This window comes from Haliotis rubra, unplaced genomic scaffold (genome assembly GCF_003918875.1).
Source record: "Haliotis rubra isolate DU_JTF1 unplaced genomic scaffold, ASM391887v1 Scf231, whole genome shotgun sequence".
In the NCBI taxonomy this organism is placed as follows: Eukaryota; Metazoa; Mollusca; class Gastropoda; order Lepetellida; family Haliotidae; genus Haliotis; species Haliotis rubra.
Genome location: NW_025766348.1, coordinates 310,991 through 329,283, shown reverse-complemented (window position 1 = coordinate 329,283; position 18,293 = coordinate 310,991). Strand labels below are relative to the sequence as shown.

The following is an 18,293-nucleotide window of genomic DNA, read 5'->3' as shown; positions in this document are numbered from 1 at the left end:
TCTTCAACCCCCCGTTGTGGACCCGGGGGTATATTTGGTCCACCAACCCGTTTGCCGTAGGTTGCGCCCCTGTGTCGGTGGAGGACGGGAGTCTGGTGGTTGAGGACACTGGTTCCAGGAACAGCGTTCCTATGCCCAACACACAATTCGCCCTTTACTTCACCTAGACAGGTGGTAGAACTGGCCCGGTTCTATCAATCGGCTGGTCATGCTAAGCCCTTTACATGTAAATTTTGCTGTACAAATTTTTAAAATGATTTAGAAACATTTTGTCAGTTGTCTCGGCTTCATGATAATATATTAAATTTGTATTTTGACTGTACAACTCCAATTTAGTATTTTGCCTAGAGTCCTATGTCCAGAAGGCAGTGGCTCATGGGCCAATCTGGTGGAATAATTACTTGTTGATTATTCTGCTTGAGTATATCATCCGGGTATCCTTGGTGCTGCAAGTTGGAAATCAACTTGCTATCAGCATTGTCTTTATGATACTCCGTGGTGGGTGGGGAGCTCGGATGACGAATCAAAATAAACTCAACATGGCTTACGAAACCCCAAACAAAAAAAACGAAGCGTCCACTCGATACTGATGACGACGAACAGCGACCCTCAACATCCGTTGATTACTGGCCACGTTTTCTCGTTCTTGAGACTCTTGATAAAACTCCATTGAAGCTAAATCCGTTTGCGATATCAAAAGGTGTCCACGGCATAGCAGGTGAAATTAAAAACATTAAACGCTTGCGTACAGGAGCTCAATTACTCAAGTGTCACAGAAAACAGCAAGCAACTAACCTGCTGTCCACAGAGCTGTTTGTAGGAGTTCCGGTTATGGTCTCTGCACACAGAACACTTAACACCAGTAAGGGTATTGTACGAGACCGAGATCGTCTCTTTGCAGATATGACGGAAATTGACATTGTAACGGAGATGAAAGATCAAGGAGTCCTTTACGTGAAAAGGTTTACAACCCGTAAAAATAATGAAACTGTGCAAACCAATACATATCTCTTTTATTTCTCTGCCCCGAATCCTCCACCATCAGTCAAGGCAGGTTACTGCAATGTAAAAGTTGACGTGTACATCCCAAGTCCTCTGCGGTGTTTCAAATGTCAGAAATACGGACACGGTGTTAATACTTGCACATTGTCTGTTGTGTGTGCTCACTGTGGTGAGAAGACACATACAACAGAATATTGTGTCAGTACCTTTAAGAAGTGTACCAATTGTGCAGGTGATCACTCATCGTTCTCAAAAGTTTGTCCCATTTGGAAACAGCAGATGGAGATGAATAAGATAAAGTTTACTAAAAATATCAGTTTTGCTAATGCCAAAAAGCTTGTCTTGAGATCGGATATTAAGGAAACTTATGCTTCCACAGCAAAAATATCTTCAGACACAACCCCAACAGTAACTAAATCATCTGCCAGCTGTCAGACGAACTTGACTTGGATAAAAACAGATTCTCCTAAGATTTTGTCACCTGCAATATCTACACAAACTGCAGAAACACTTCCTGACACACCCCAAATCCAATCAGAACCATCTTATGACCGTGGTACATCTTCTCAGTCGACTCAAAGGTCTCAATCAACGTCAAACGTTCAACAAATAGTTAAAAACAAAGGCAAACCGAAGCCAGATTCTTTGAGGAAACAAAGTGGCAGAGCCCCAAAAGGGTCAGATGATAATATCAAATTATTTAACAAATACGGATCACTTGAGGACATGGACGTGTCCGAAAACGTCCATTCTAGGGCACATAGCTTGTCGCCCTCGAAAAATGTTGCGGGGTAGATCCCTTATTAATCCACCTAAAAGATAGGTCTATCTAAACATATCGTGCAGTGGAACTGTAGAGGACTACGGACAAATTTTAATGAAATACAGCTATTGATCCAGGATTTAACACCATCAGCGTTCTGACTGCAAGAGACGTATCTGAAACGGACAGATAATTTTAGCTTACGTCAGTTTGAAGCCTATCATTATTTTCCCCCTCTGGGTGATAGGGCCACTGGAGGTTCTACTATCCTTATACGACAGGATGTTATTCACAGCCTGTTACACTTAACACTAATCTCCAAGCTGTTGCAGTGCGACTTACTCTGGGTGTAGCATTTACATTATGCTCTCTGTATATTCCGCCTTCATCGGCACTTCAACAGACTGATCTTCAATCACTCTATGATCAACTCCCGAAACCATGTGTTATCATGGGTGACCTAAACGGTCACAACCCACTCTGGGGCAGTACTAACACTAACACCAAAGGCAAAATACTTGAAGATTTCATTTCCAATAATGACCTGTGCATATTTAATGATGATTCAAGCACCTATCTGCATCCTGCAACTGGCACTTATTCTTCTCTGGATTTGTCTCTTGCAGATTCTAACCTCCTGAATGAATGTGATTGGTCTGTTCATAATGACCTTTGTGAAAGTGACCACTTCCCAACTATCCTTTCAGAAATAAGTCCATCTGATTCTCCATCGTATACAAGATGGAACTTTTCGAAGGCTAACTGGTTATATCAAACTATGTGTAAATCGAAACTGCGACCTGAATGTTTCAGTGATGAAACTGATCCCATTCAAACTTTTGTTTTAAAGCAAATAGCTGATGAGTGTATACCAAAGTCCTCTACGACTCCACATGTACGAAAACCATGGTTTAATACAGATTGTAGACAAGCCAGAAAGCGAGGAAAAAGACAGAGCGTTATTTCCGCCATCATCCAACGGTCCATAACTTAAAGGTATGGAACATGGTTCAAGAATTAAAGGCAAAGGTTCAAAATCTGCTGTTCACCATCTTAAAGAAAGTGATCATTTAATTACTGACAAGTCTAAAATTGCAAATACAATTGGCGAAACTCTTGCCAAACATTTATGTCCCCGAGTTTCAGAGATACCAGAAACAACAGGAACAGACAAAATTTAATTTCGAATCAAATAACGGTGAAGATTATAACGAAGTGTTTTCATTACATGAGCTACATACTGCTCTTTAGCAAGCTCATGACACTGCAGCGGGTGATGATAATATACATTACCAGCTACTGAAACACTTACCTGAACCATGTCTGATGACACTTTTAGATATATTTGACCAAATATGGACGTCTGGAGAATTTCCTCCTTCGTGGCGTAATGCCATTGTAGTCCCAATACCAAAACCTGGCAGGGATCATACAGATCCGTCGAATTACAGACCAATATCTCTAACTAGCTGTGTCTGTAAAACCATGGAACGTATGGTGAATAATATACTACCCATCAAAAGTTTACACTCACTATTGTAAATATAGCCACTTACTTCAGTCAAATATTCTAAACTAGATTTTGCAAAATATTCAATTCTGTATAAAGATACTGTTTACACATGAACTGATGTATTATAAAACAAATTCGTAACGTTGAAAAGATTAGTGTTATGAGTTCAGTAAATGTTGAAACTCGGTGAGAATTGGCGAATTCTTAACAAAACTTTACACCAAAACGCAGCTGTTCACATGCACGATATTGATACATGCTTTTAAGCACTTTGATGCATGATCCTGGTGAAAGTCGTCTGCATAAGGTTTGCAGTTGGTTCCCCCAAGTTAGTGGAGAAATTCATCTTCGATGCAACCATATATATAAACATAACATATAGTGAATGCTTTGAGTGAGTCTAAACATTTGATGGGTAGTATAGATTAACTTGGTATCTTGAAACCAATGACCTTATATCAAATATTCAATGTGGTTTCAGGAAAAATCGTAGTACCATTGATCATTTGGTACGTTTAGAATCCTTTGTTAAAAATGCAATTGTAACTAAACAACATGCTGTATCAATTTTCTTTTATCTTGAGAAAGCTTATGATACGACCTGGAAGCATGGCATTTTAAAGGACTTACGTGATTTTGGTTTGAGAGGCCGTTTGCCTCTTTTTATATCAAAGTTTTTAAAATAAATTTCAAGTCCGAGTGGGTTCAACCCTGTCTGATCATTGTAATCAGGATCAGGGTGTCCCCCAAGGCAGTATTCTGTCTTAGCATCAAGATCAATAGTTTATCAAAGGGTTTAAATGATTCAATTGATGGATCACTATTTGTGGATGATTTTAATATTTCTTGTCGTGGTAAAAATATGCATACTATTGAACGGCAACTGCAGTTATGTTGAAACAAAATAAATAAATGGTGTCTTGTAAACGGGTTTAAATTTTCTAAATCGAAAACTAATTGTATACATTTTTGTAGAAAATACAAACCGCATAAAGACCCTGAACTATTTTTAAATTGCACCCCTATCAAAGTCGTCAAGGAGGCCAAATTCTTGGGTCTTATTTTCGATTCCCATTTAATATTCCTGCCACATATTAAATCCCTTAAAGCTAAATGCCTGAAGGCACTCGATTTGTTAAAGGTTGTCTCCAATTCAACGTGGGAGGGGATCAAACTACCCTCCTTCACTTATATAGATCATTGGTGCGATCTAAACTTGATTTTGGCTCGATCGTATATGGCGGAGCTTGCAAAAGCTACCTTAAACTACTTGATTCTATCCACCACCAAGGTCTCAGACTTTGTCTTGGATCATTTAGAACTTCTCCAGTTGATAGTCTCTACGTCGAGGCAGATGAGCCTTCTCTTACCCAACGCCGTATAAAATTATCTTTACAATATATTACCAAACTATATTCTAACGAATCTAACCCTGCATTTAACTGTGTCTTCAATCCTCTTTATGAGGATTTGTATAACAAAAAGTCTTCTCTTGTTCCGCCTCTTGGACACAGAATTAAACCATTCATTGCTGCTGCCGGAATTGAGATGGAGAATATATCTCCTTCTCGTCTTCTTTCTTCTCCTCCTTGGCAATTGGTGAGGCCAGACGTTGACTTAACATTAACCACATTTAAAAAAGCCGAAACTAATGATTTACAGTATAAACAAGAATTTAGTCAATTAAGAAATAAATATAATACATATAAATCCTTATTTACAGATGGATCCAAGGATGGTGGCGCGGTGGCTTGTGACACTGTTATTGGATCCAGAACAATATCTTCTTGACTACCAAATAATAGCTCTATTTTCACAGCGGAAGCTAACGCCATATTAACATCTCTTAAATATATTAATAAACACCGTAAATATAAACAATACATAATCTTTTCCGATTCTCTTTCGTGTGTTCAGGCTATTAAAAATCTTTCTAGTAAACATCCACTTTTATTAGAAATTATTGAATTGTATAATGAGCTTGCTACTGGCCAATGCGACATCGTCTTTTGTTGGTTACCCAGCCATGTTGGCATTTCTGGGAAAACACTGGCTGATCTTGCTGCCAAGGCAGCACTCAACAAATCTGTGACACCACTTCTTATTCCAAACTCTGATTACAAAGCTAGCATTAGAACTTACATCCGCGATCTGATGCAGAAGAAGTGGGACACCCAAGTAAGTATTAATAAATTACATGAAATAAAACCCTATATTGGTTACACCTACTTGGGTTGTCAGTCCAGATTTGAAGAGGTCACCATGCGACGATGTCACATTGGCCATACAAGGTAAACTCACAAATATTTGTTAAAAGGTGAAGATCCTCCGTTTTGTATCCCTTGTGATGAGAGAGTCACAGTCAAGCATCTCCTGCTTGACTGTGTTGAATTCTCCATCATAAGGGATAAATATTTCAATGTTAAAACTGTTAAGGATCTTTTTAATACTGTTCATCTTCATTTAATTCTTGCTTTTTTAAAAGAAATTGATTTAATTAATGAATTTTGATAAATATGTTCTGTAGATAGATGTGTTTTAATGACTGGTAGTTTTGATTAGTAACTTAGATTGTTAGTGGCCGTACCCTCAAGAGGGGTTAAAGTATCGTAAATTTTTTGTCCCGCTGAGAGGGTACGTAAGTCCCAAAACTTTGAAAGTCATTTTAAACTTACCAAGAGTTTTAAACGTAGTATTCTTGTTATTTTAATTTTGGCTAACATTTCTAATAATCGCCAACGGCTGAAGGGCTGGTGTAAATCCAACTAGGGTCCATGCAGGTACCAAAGGTACTGTAAGTCCCCTTGGTCCCTGGTTTGGTGATATACCCTCAGTTGTTGGCGATCTATAGCCTATTTTTATATTGTGTTGTCCTCTATAGTAAAAATGTTTTAGATTTAATTGCTAGTTTTACATTTATATATGTGATGTTCTAGTTGTTTTACTGTCCTTTGTTGACAGGATTTTATAATCTATCTTTACTTATTGTTAATCTATAACTTGTTTTAGTCACGATATGGCTGAAATATTGCCAAAGTGACTTTAAATTTTAACTCACTCACTCACTCAGTTTCATGCTTCTCATTCTCAATTTCTCTCTGTTCATTATCGCCATATTCAGTTTCGTTCTAAAACGTTTGTGACACACACCACTGTGACAGGAAACTTCGAGCACACTCGACCGGAACGAGATAATGACGATGTACAAGGAAGTTGTATCAGCAGATGCCATCACAACACAAATCTTTTGTTCACAAATGTCATCGAGTCCCGAAATAGACGTGAAACTGTTATCAAGCAAAATGATTGCCATAATGTGAACATACAAGTTAGTAATGTCATAAATGTTGATATCTTCAAATCATAATAACCTACAAAACGATTCGAAAATAGTTTTCGCATCTCATCGTTATTGACTATGCAGGCCAAAATTTCTCAGTATGTGAGTACTACAGCAAGACAAGAGAGGCATGATAATAAGTCTTTAATGATAAGCACTGGTCCCTGACAATACCCGTCAAGGTCCGGGTTAGAATATTGATTTTCAGTAACCCATGCTTGTCGTAAGAGGCGACTAACTGGATCGGGTGGTCAGGCTTGCTGACTTGATTGACACATGTCATTGGTTCCCAATTGCGCAGATCGATTCTCATGCTGTTGATCACTGTATTGTCTTGTCCAGACTCGATTATTTACAGACCGCCGCCATATAGCTGGAATATTGCTGAGTGCGGCGTAAAACTCGCTCACTCACTCACTCCTAGTGACAAAGACTTGGCAGTAATGTATTCATATAGTTTTAGACTGATTATCGTTGCGTACAAAGTCAATGCCTACATATTACTTATATCAAATGAAAATATCAGAAATAAGTCTAAAAATGTTACATAGGATTAACGTCATGGGTTAAACATATAAAGTGATTATCTACATGCGTCTTTAACCTATTTGCCATGTGGATAGCGCGAAAAAACGCACTTTGTATGCAAGGGTATAAATGTCTATCAGGAGACAGTCTTGCTGTGTAAAATTACAAAGAATGCATTACAAAGACGACGTCTGTAAGAGTGAGTGAGTGAGTTTGGCTGTTTTACGGCGGGGACACCGTCTGTAAGCAACATGGTAATGTCTGTGAGTAACACGTTACAATATACACAAGACTGGTAGGTAATTATCTACGGCATGGGCGATAATAGGGATTGTATAACAGAGTTCTGGATAAGAAAATGACTACCTTGGCAAATAAACCATCCATCACAGGAACATATGGTGGGTACACCTGGAAATGACAGGACGCCCTCCCTCCCCTTCCCCCTCCTCGGTTTGTAAGAAGAGTATGAGCAACACTTAATATCTTAGATTTCTAAAGCATCTTAAGTAACTAAATGTTGAAATGCGGTACTCAAAGGAATTTCATTTGAGTACAGCGGCACATCGACCTAAGGCGTCGTCTGAATATAGCATTACAGAAACTATATATGAGTGGATTGGAGATACTTTGTATGAAGTATGATCTCTCCAAGATGGCCCCAGCTACAGGTGTCTCGTCGAGGATGTCGGGATGTGTAGATCTGGCAACGGTCAGGGCCAAATAAGGGAGATAACTCAAGATGAATACAAGCGTAATAAGAAAGAGTACCATCGTAATTTTGCCTGTTCCATGTTTCCCCTGAGAATGTGCTGGCGTCGACGTGGGTCGTAGTGTCGACAATGCTGGCATGAATGATGGTGAACTGGCTTGACCAAAGCAGTAGGTAATGACTGTTTCGTCACTCCTGGACTGAGAACCACTCTCACATCTCACATTGTTCTGTATAAGATTCAAAGGTGTTCCATTGTCCGCTTCATGTCTGTAGGTATGCGTTCTAATCACAGTGTTTGCATTGTTTTCCTCACCAACCTGAGTGGTGTCACAGTTGAGTGGTTGGCAACAATCATTATCTGACGTTCTTGCAGAATGTGTTTGACCTGTTAAACATGGCCTTAGAGTGTTGTCTGTATTTTTGCATTCTGAAAATCGCCTTCTGATAGTTTGCTTTCTACGAATCTGGTGCCATATCAGTCCATACAGCACAACGAGGGACACTAAGGCTCCAACAAAAAGGAAAATCTGAATACCGGAATACACTATGTGAAGGTCAGAGTCTTCATCTCTTTGACTGCATATTGTGGCATTAACCTCACCCAGAGATATAGTTCTAGGTCCATCTATGACAGACGAGGGGATTGAAAACAGCCCAGAAACGACACAGACTATTACGGACGATATTTTGGCTGAAAAGGGGGTCATCTGTCTCTTGAAGGGCTGGCATATCTTCCTGTAGCGATCAACGGCCACTACCACCAACACAGCAGCAGACGACATGGAGAAGAAGGTTACGCACGTCATTATTAATTCACATAACCCGAAAGTCCCAAATGTTGCATTGTAATTCAATTCCAGAATGTGAAGTGGTATGCTGACAACACAAGTAAGTAGATCTAGAATTCCGATTATAACAATAAAACAGCGGTTGTTGGACGGCTTGAACTTAACATAGTACACATAGCACACCAACGAGTTGCCCACCACACCCACAGCCAAGAGAACAACGAGGAATACAATGACCGGCATGTACAGACGGGCAAATGCGTTGTTGTATTCGTAAACACTGGTGATGTTGAACGACATGGCGAAAAGTATATGCCTTGTATACTTTGTACTGAACTCGTGATGAGGGAATGACAAGATGAGTCCTGAATGAAAATGAAAATTGATTTCTGTTAGTAAAATGAAGTTTGATTCCTATCTCACGATATGGCTGAAATACTGCCGCTGTGACTATAATTTTTAACTCACTCATTGATTCCTATCATAACATAACATAACATGATATAGAATACTTTCTCATCCGAAAATAACCATCCCTCTACAATCAAAATATCATCAACACATAAAGAGCGACAGACAAAAATACATACTGGCTTAAATTTCCATTGGTATTAGTCACGTGTGGGAATTCACAAGGTTTTTCCCAGGAATGTTGAATTAACGTAAACTTGGAAATACTTTCAAATCGTATTATCAAACATCTGATTGACAAAACAATAACTATTCTCCTCTCCAAAATTACCCATCCTCATTTGTACACATTTACTATTTGTAACAACTCGTTGGAAAATGAAATTGACATACCTTTTTTCCTAAAACTTATGTTTCTTCAGAAAGAATAGATGTGATCCCTTCAAGACAGATATGATCCACTCACATGATTCTAAACCTACTGTACTGGTATTTGTGAGTATTATACTTGGACTCTCTATTATCGCGGGCTCTCTATTATATTGGCACGCGGAAACATCGGGAAAGCAGAAACACCACGCCCCGCATCGGCTGTTTACATATGCAAATTACGTAAAGTATATTCATCGTTCTTGAAAAAGTCATCTATTTCATTTGAATGTTATGTGTAATCGGAGAAATATTAAAGCATTCATCTTTTCAGTAAGTTCTAGAACATTTTGAAACTAGCATGACCCCTACTGCCATTACATCTAGCATGAATCAAACCTTACTTCATCAAAAGCAATCCTGCGACAACTATAAGGTCATTTTCGTATTTTCCGGCCTAAAAATATCTCAGGAAGTGACGTATTTATGCAACTTCACTCTGCACACGGCAGCAACTTGTATGGTACGTTTTAAGCCGGAAAAACAATATTTTGTAACGTTATTGTTACCTTGTATCCAGATGAATAGAAGTTTCTGATGTTTGGGTTAAAAACATGATGATATAACTAATGTGAATGAAATTCATAAATATTTTTAAATGATCAAACTATTTAGATTCGTTACTTGTTTTAGTAAACGTTTCACAGTGTCATCTGCTCGTACCGCCTGCCATAGTAAGAAAATAGCAATACCGCGATAATAGAGAGTTGCTTCAATTTCCGGGTCAAATGCGACAATCGGAATTGCCGCAATGGTATTAAACGAGTTGCGACCATGTGACACATTACTTGTGACAGAAATGAAGATTAAACATCAGTCAACTGAAAATATATATAAAATGCTAAATGTCAGTAGCCGTTCATAATCCTGATGGCGACAACATTAACTACCGCGATAATAGAGGGTCCCATGATGCTATGAAAGATGACTGGGATTAGTCTAAACACCTACATAGTGACCATCAGACTGTTAAGGTATCGAATAGGTATCTGACATTTGCGTCTTTAGTTATTGATATTTTGAAAAACGGACCTTATTTCATTGATATATTGATAGATCAATCTTGATTTACTCAGCTGATAAATTGTTATGCGGCAGTCGATGTTTGTATGTGACTGCAAATGAATGGAGCTCTGGCAGTGTCTCAAGTGCCATTTATTCAAGCTTTGTTTTTCTTTGGCGGTCTGCGTCAAATATATATTTGAGTTATCCGCCCAGATGTATCAACTCCGGAACATTCAAGAACTTTATTCAAGAATTATTCGTGGCCTTCTTACCTATTTTTCTAATGCACACAGAAATATGACTTTCTGCAATTCCAGTTTACAACCTAGGACGTGTCACAGAATTTAATTTGGGGGTTTTTACTGCGTGAGGCACGTGTGTGATCCGTTGTATTGCTAGTAACGTTGAAGGGGTCCTTGTGGGCACAGGTACTACATATATAGATATGGTACGTTTCTGTACATACTCCGCAACCCAAAACCGAAACCGTATGTAGTTGTTCCCGTCAACTGATGACGAGAGGTGAAATATTCGTTCCTGTGTATCCTCGTTTCTTATATAACGCAATCAAATGTATTTAATAAAACAGCATGACAGTTCCAAGTAAACGACACGAAGCGGAATGGACTCGTCCGAGGGCATTCTCATTTGGCCAAGGGTACGTTTCTGTATACTGTTCTAAACCTGTTCTATTTCAATATAATGTGTTCATCATTCATTGATCTTATGTTATTTATTGATTTCACACATTGGTTCCATACTCACTGATTTCGTGTTTCAAAACTGGAAATCAGCTGGTGATAAACCCACGTTACACGCAAGCCGTACACATTAAACTATGTTGTTTCCTTTCATGCCTCAGTGATTCAGGAACTCCACTGCCATTCCGTTGTTCTTCTGGAAATTGAAAACGTAAAGACGAAATATTACTAGATACAGTCGTGTCTATTTTTGGTATGTCGAACTTACGTTTGTGTCGAAGTAACAACTTTATTATCTCGTTCTGTATTATTTAACCCCAGGTGTATCGAAGTTACGGTTGTCTCGAAGTTATTTTCCAGCCCAAACGTGTATTTTCAGTATAAATTTATGTCCATTAATACGATCTCGAGAGGACTCATATGTCAATAAATTGAAATTAACAAGGCACCACGAGCCGCAAATTTCAACTACATTGAATTCAGCGTGTCAAAGGCCTGTTGACCTGTTAGTTGCACATATTCCCACTTGACGTTTAATTGATGTCTGTATCGAGGATCAACAGGTCATTCGATCACCACCAAGCGAGGTGATGAAGTCATCTGACTGTTACGCGTTTATCTTGTTATAACAAATTGTGTGATGGATTAGGATTTGCTTTGATGTTTCGCTGGTGAGAAAAATGACAGCCACAGAAACAAATCAGTACGGTTAGCAACATGACTAAGAAATGTGTGTTGACTAATGGTCTTTGTTTTACAGGGAGAATAACTGGATCTGATGTTCCTACACCTAAATAAAGTCACATTGATTGAGACAAAGCTTTGACCGCAGTTGGGAAGTGATCGTATTTCTTCTTCATGTAGATCAGTAGATTTATGCCAAGATATCATAGGTTAGTTCAAATTCGACACAACGGGTTTTGACTCATTATATTGAATTATTATTGAAATACTGAATCGCTAAAATCAATGAAACACTAAAACATATATGTTTGAAAATATATGTACGGTTGATTATGTGGAAACACATTGATCATTATTCATAAAGATAAAAAGAAAGGCTACATATGACATATTCATTATCTAAACAGTTTCATTGAAAGGCTAAACTGGAAAATACTTACATGTCAATCATCTATTTATTATCAATTCCAGCAAATTTGTTTCTTTTGTTTGTTTGTTGTTTAACGCCGCACTCAGCAATATTCCAGCTATATGTCTGTAAATAATCGAACCTGGACCAGACAATCCACTGATCAATAGCATGAGCATCGATCTACACAACTGGGATACGATTACATGTGTAAACCAAGTCATTGAGCCTGACACCCCGACCCCGTTAATGTCCTTCGTTGACAGGGTTTTATAATTTGACTTTATTTATTACGGCTTTATTTATTATTCAAATCCTCGTCACGATATGACTACAATATTGCCCATGTGACGTTAAATTTTAATCCACTCACTCACTTCTGCCTTGCCCTCGTTGCAATGCTAAAGCCAAAAATGAAGCAAGTCTAGATTCCCTCAGGTTCAGGATGTCCCATCTGGCTGGAGCTCCTTTTCAATCTAAATGGATTTATTTGTTACTATAAAAATTATATATTATTCAGAGACTAAGCGTTAGTCTAATTACGTCCATAAACCAGATTTCAGATTCAACGTTATTCTCAGACTTCAATAACACCTACTGCCTATAGACACGGGACGATTATATCCATCTATATACTCGGCGTCATTAATGAAGGGTCAAGCTAACACTATTTCTAAAAAGGTTGTAAAATCTTTGTTTTTGTTTGAATTATATACAACTGTAAGTTGTACAAACTTTCTTAACAGTATGGAAAAACACATCAGGCGGTCATTATTAGGCATACAAATGGCACATTTTTATTCAAATTTTCAATATGGAAATCCATCTCGGGTACTCAAGATATTGAATGACCGAGTGCTTCTTGTTTGTCATTTCCATTTTGGGAGGTTGACCTCTACAACTGATGTTTGCTAGAGCTGTTTGAACTTTTGATCTGTATGTCACGATGTGTCAGATTTGTCACATTTGCAACACATTAAGCATTATGATTACACCCTTAGTTCTATTATTTCAAATAAACTCTTCTGTACATATGCCATACGTCACTTGACCCTTTATGAATGAAGCCTAGCATATAAAGATCATAATGATAAATGAAACCCTGCCAGGTATAAAGGCATTACGCTCATATAGTTCCCAAGTAAACCTTTTGAGAATATCCTCCCAGACATAATTTTTAGAAACGCTGACACCCCGAATTGTTTGCAATAAATAAATATTTAACATGCTCACAAACTAGTTTTAAAATTATGTGATAATCTAGTTGTTATACTGTACATGTCCCTCGCTTTTTATAAAGTAATAAAAGATTTATTCTTACTTTATGGCTTTCTGTCGTCACGATATGGCTGAAATATTGCCGATGTGACGTACATCCTGGGAACACAATGGCCGATCTTGCTGCCAAGGCAGCACTCAACAAATCTGTGACACCACTTCTTATCCCGTACTCTGATTACAAAGCATTAGAACTTACATCCGTGATCTGATGCAGAAGAAGTGGGACACCCAGGTAGGTATCAATAAATTACAGCCTGGTTTCATATTGTATTGTCGTGTATAGTTAAATGTTTTAGATTTGGTTACTAGTTTTAAATTTCTACCTGTGATAATCTAGTTGTTTTACTGTCCTTCGTTGACAGGTTTTTATAATTTACCTTTAATATATATTAATCTGTAACTTGTTTTAGTCACGATATGGCTGTAATATTGCCAGAGTGACTTTAAATTTTAACTCACTCACTCAATAAATAAATTACATGAATAAAACCCTATATTGGTTACACCTACTTGGGTTGTCAGTCAACATTTGATGAGGTCATCATGTCGTATTGGACATACGAGATATACTCATGAATACCTATTGAAAGGTGAGGATCCTCCGTTTTGCATCCCTTGCCATGAAAGAATCACGGTCAAGCATGTCCTGTTTGACTGTTTTGATTTTTCCATCACAAGGCATAAATATTTCAATATCAAAACAGTGAAGGGTCTGTTTAATGTTTATTATCATTTAATCATTGAATTTTTAAAGGAAATAGAATTACTAGATACATTTTGATAAATGGTCTGTAAATAGATAAATATTTTATTATTGGTAGTTTAGATTAATAACTGCGATTGTTAGTGGCTGTACCCTCAAAGGGGGTTGAAGTATTGTAAAATTATTGTCCTCCTGAGAGGGTACGTAAGTCCCAAAGCATTCAATGTAAATTTAAATCTACTATTATTTTTAATCGTAGAATATATGTTCTTTTAATTTGTGGCTAGAATATCCAAAATTGCTAATAGCTGAAGGGATTGTGTAAATCCAGCTAGGGTCCATGCAGGAAGCAAATGTACTGAAATGGCTGAAATATTGCCGATGTGACGATAAATTTTAACTCACTCACTAAAGCTCCTGAAATGATATGCTAAAAATATACTACTGTGCATTATTTGATGTCGTTCCATTTTTAAATGCGTATTTTCCTTCATCACTGTTTAACTGTTGACAGGATAATATCGAAATCAGTATGATTTGACACTAGGCATCGTGACACGCCCTACGAATTCAGTATCGTGTGTGATTCTGGGCTTGACGTAAACGTTGCTCCATTTCATCCCAAGCGTGCTCGATAGGGGACAGGTCCGGAGAAACAGCTGTCCAGGTGAGTACCGGAATGTTCTGTTGTCTCAGGAAATCTGTCAGAACACGAGCGACGTGAGGACGGGGATTATCTTGCTGAAGCGTGAGGTTACGTCACTGTCTTTGAATTTACATGATATACGACTGGCCTGCACATGAGGCCAGTAATATCGCAGACCTGTCAAATTATCATTGACAATAACAAGTAGTGTCCGACGTTGAGGGGTGATGCCTTCCCATACCATAACTCCCCACCACCACACCGTCGACGTTAAAAACAGACGCGTTAGCATACCGTTCACCCTTGCCCTGCCATTTGAGCTGTCCAGATAAATTTCGACTCGTCAGTGAACAAATACCATCCCAATCGTGTCTCCTGTACCGTAGATGCTGTCAGCACAAGGCACCGGATGTTGTGCTCCCTCAGTCGGTTCCGTATTGTCCTGGAACTGATTGGACGTAAGCCAGGAAAGGTCCGAGCAGTCAAACTGGCAGTCTGGAATCGATTCCTTTAGATGGGTCAGCCGAAAGTGGTTGTCTTTAGATGTGGTCAGCCGAATGTGGACGGCCGGTCGGAGGAAAATCTCTCGTGTTCCCGTTATGTTGGAAACGTGTCCACAGAGATGGGATCGTGTTTCGACGGACACCAAAATGTCTGGCCACTTCATTTTGGGCCATTCCAGTCTCCACCATCCCAACGGCGCGGACACGCTGAATTACTGTGATTAGTGGCATAGGTACGCGCAGTTTAGATTTAAATTAACGTGTTTTCCACAACTTTCAGAGGCTAGAGAATAATCGACCGTTGGTCCATTTTCAATATACGTTACATCAAATTTCATGCAAAGTGCTTTGCTACATGTTTGTTTAGGGTTATTTTTATAACTTTTCCAATAACGTTAATTTTATGCAATTTTGTTTTTTGCACAGTTACTTATTCCGTTAGTATATAAGTCATCGTCATACATATGAAGAGGGGAAAATCATGGAACAACTAGTTGGATAATCACTATCATTATAATTGTGAGGCGAATATCCTGTCATAGTTTAAGCACGGGGTATAACAATGTTAGTGGTTTGGTAACATGCACTATTTCACACACTATATACTTGCCATGGTGACTCGGTGGCTGGCAGAAACCTCCGTGCATCCTATACTGTACAATCCGGCAAGAGGGCACGACTCAGTATCTGATATCGGGAAGTGGTTCAGGTCATATTTCCGTTCCACTTAACTAACAATAGACTAATACACAATGGCTTTTAGAAATAGGTCAAATGGAACATATGTTATATTTGGGGTTATACTTTCTCAGTAAAGTACAGATTCTAGTCGGGTGCCTCGTATACTGTAAAAATGTGACATGTCATTTATCGTAAACGATGCGTGTGTGTCCCCATTGGCCATTACATTGAATATTGTTCTTCCCACGATACCTCAATGCCAGTATCGGTTGACTGTGTGGCTGTTATTTTTCATTTTTTTCGTTGAGATATTGATCTTTACAATGCGTTCAAGTTCATGCATCCATTCTTTGTGGGTTTCAAACTAGATTGATTATAAACTATGATAAAGTTTATTTCGGCCGACGGTTTAGTTGAAAAGTTGTAGAAGCAGACCCGGTCCTTTACTTGGAGATATGAAACCACTACTTGCATATGTTTCTAATTCCGGTACAGTTGTATACAATTCAAGTTTGCATTATTTGTCATGGTCACACAGTCCCTGAACGAAATTATTTTACCTTCCACTCACTGTCTCAACAATGCCATATCACGAAATAAAGCAAATGTAGATTTTCCTGAAGTTCAGTGCCTGTTATCATCTGCAAATGATTTCAGGGATCGGGTTGCAGATATATTAAACTGCCATTGTTGGCTGGACCAGCATGTTGACCAGTGGCCAGGATATTCTGGCAACGTTTTCTTCTGTCCACTCTTAATTATAACATATCTTATATTTGGGATTGCACTTTCTCCGAGTCAGGCACCGTATCGTCAGCACACAAAGTATACATTAGCAAGCACAGGGTTAGGCAGGAAGCTGGTAAAGGCAGAACCTAAACTGTTTATTGTAAGGTCTTGAAGGCAGTCTACAATCTCCAATAGGTAAATCTAGCTCTCGTATCTATCTGTCTTTGAGTCACTGCATGGATAACGGGCCCATGTGAATGAGCAGTTCTTTGCCAAATTCCTGGCCTGACTGCCTGGGATCCTAAATGATTCAGCCAATCATGGAACCAACATAAACCTCCATTTTGACTACATTGATGCAGCTTTAACACTCAATCCTCAAGTATGAGACAGTTGTCATTTATTTTACTTTTATTGTTAAGTTTTCTTAAGTAAAGAGGTTTATCTACAGCCTTTCCATATATTAACCACATAGATACGTAATTTTGTTACAAATACAAATTCCTAAACAATTTTCTTGTTTCAGATATATTTTGCCATCTAACTTTATTTTAAATAAAATAAATGAACAGAAAGGAATAGAGATATTTATACTGATATTGATTTATATTCATACCTATTGAACATCTCAGACAATACATGTTGGTTGGTGCGTGTTAGACCTGGTTGTCACCTGATGATTATACCATGCTTCAATCAACTCACAATGTTTTCACTACTTGCAGAGATAAAGGCAAACATGGCGGAACATTACAAGGCAATAAGGCATACATGTCAATAAAAGCAATAAAGGCAAACATGGTTTGTCAACAAAAGTGTTTGTGCAGGTGTTAAGAGAATATACACTCATGTTAAGGATGTACTACATATCTTATTAAATCATGATTATTTTAGTTTAGATTCACATATAATTCTGGGTTTCATATTAAATCCCTGAAAAATAAATGCCTGAAGGCACTGTATTTATTGAAAGTAGTTTCTAATTCAAAGTGGGAAGGGGATTATACTTCCCTCCTACACCTATATATCGTTCACTAGTCCGCTACAAACTTGATTATGGCTCAATCGCATATGGTGGAACCTGCAACAGTAACCTAACACTCTTAGATTCTATTCACTACCAAGGCCTAAGACTTTGTCTTGGGTCTTTTAGAACTTCTCCTGCTGACAGTCTCTATGCTGAGGCAGATGAGCCATCACTTAACCAACGTTGTATAAATTTATCCTTACAGTATATAACAAAACTCTATTCTAACGAGTCTAATCCTGCATTCAACTGTGTTCAATCCTCTTTATAAGATTTATACAACACAAAGACTTCTCTTGTTCCGCCTCTTGGGCTCAGATTTAGCCATTTATTGCTGCTGCCGGCATTGAGCTAGAAAATATAGCTTCCCGACCTTCCCGACTTCTTTCTTCTCCTCCTTGGCAATTGGTTCGGCCACAAGTCGACCTAACATTA

General features: G+C 38.3%; 1 protein-coding gene across 1 annotated transcript; it reads right to left on the bottom strand.

Annotated features, from left to right (window-relative positions):
- Positions 1-7,542: 7,542 nt before the first annotated feature.
- Positions 7,543-11,386, bottom strand: LOC124278100 (gastrin/cholecystokinin type B receptor-like). Its single transcript, XM_046713846.1, has 3 exons — positions 11,310-11,386; positions 11,260-11,278; positions 7,543-9,014 (listed from the first exon to the last, which is right to left on the bottom strand). Exon 3 carries the CDS (start codon positions 8,947-8,949, stop codon positions 7,681-7,683), a length of 1,269 nt encoding a protein of 422 aa, XP_046569802.1. The 5' UTR covers positions 8,950-9,014; positions 11,260-11,278; positions 11,310-11,386; the 3' UTR covers positions 7,543-7,680.
- Between the last annotated feature and the right edge of the window lie 6,907 nt (positions 11,387-18,293).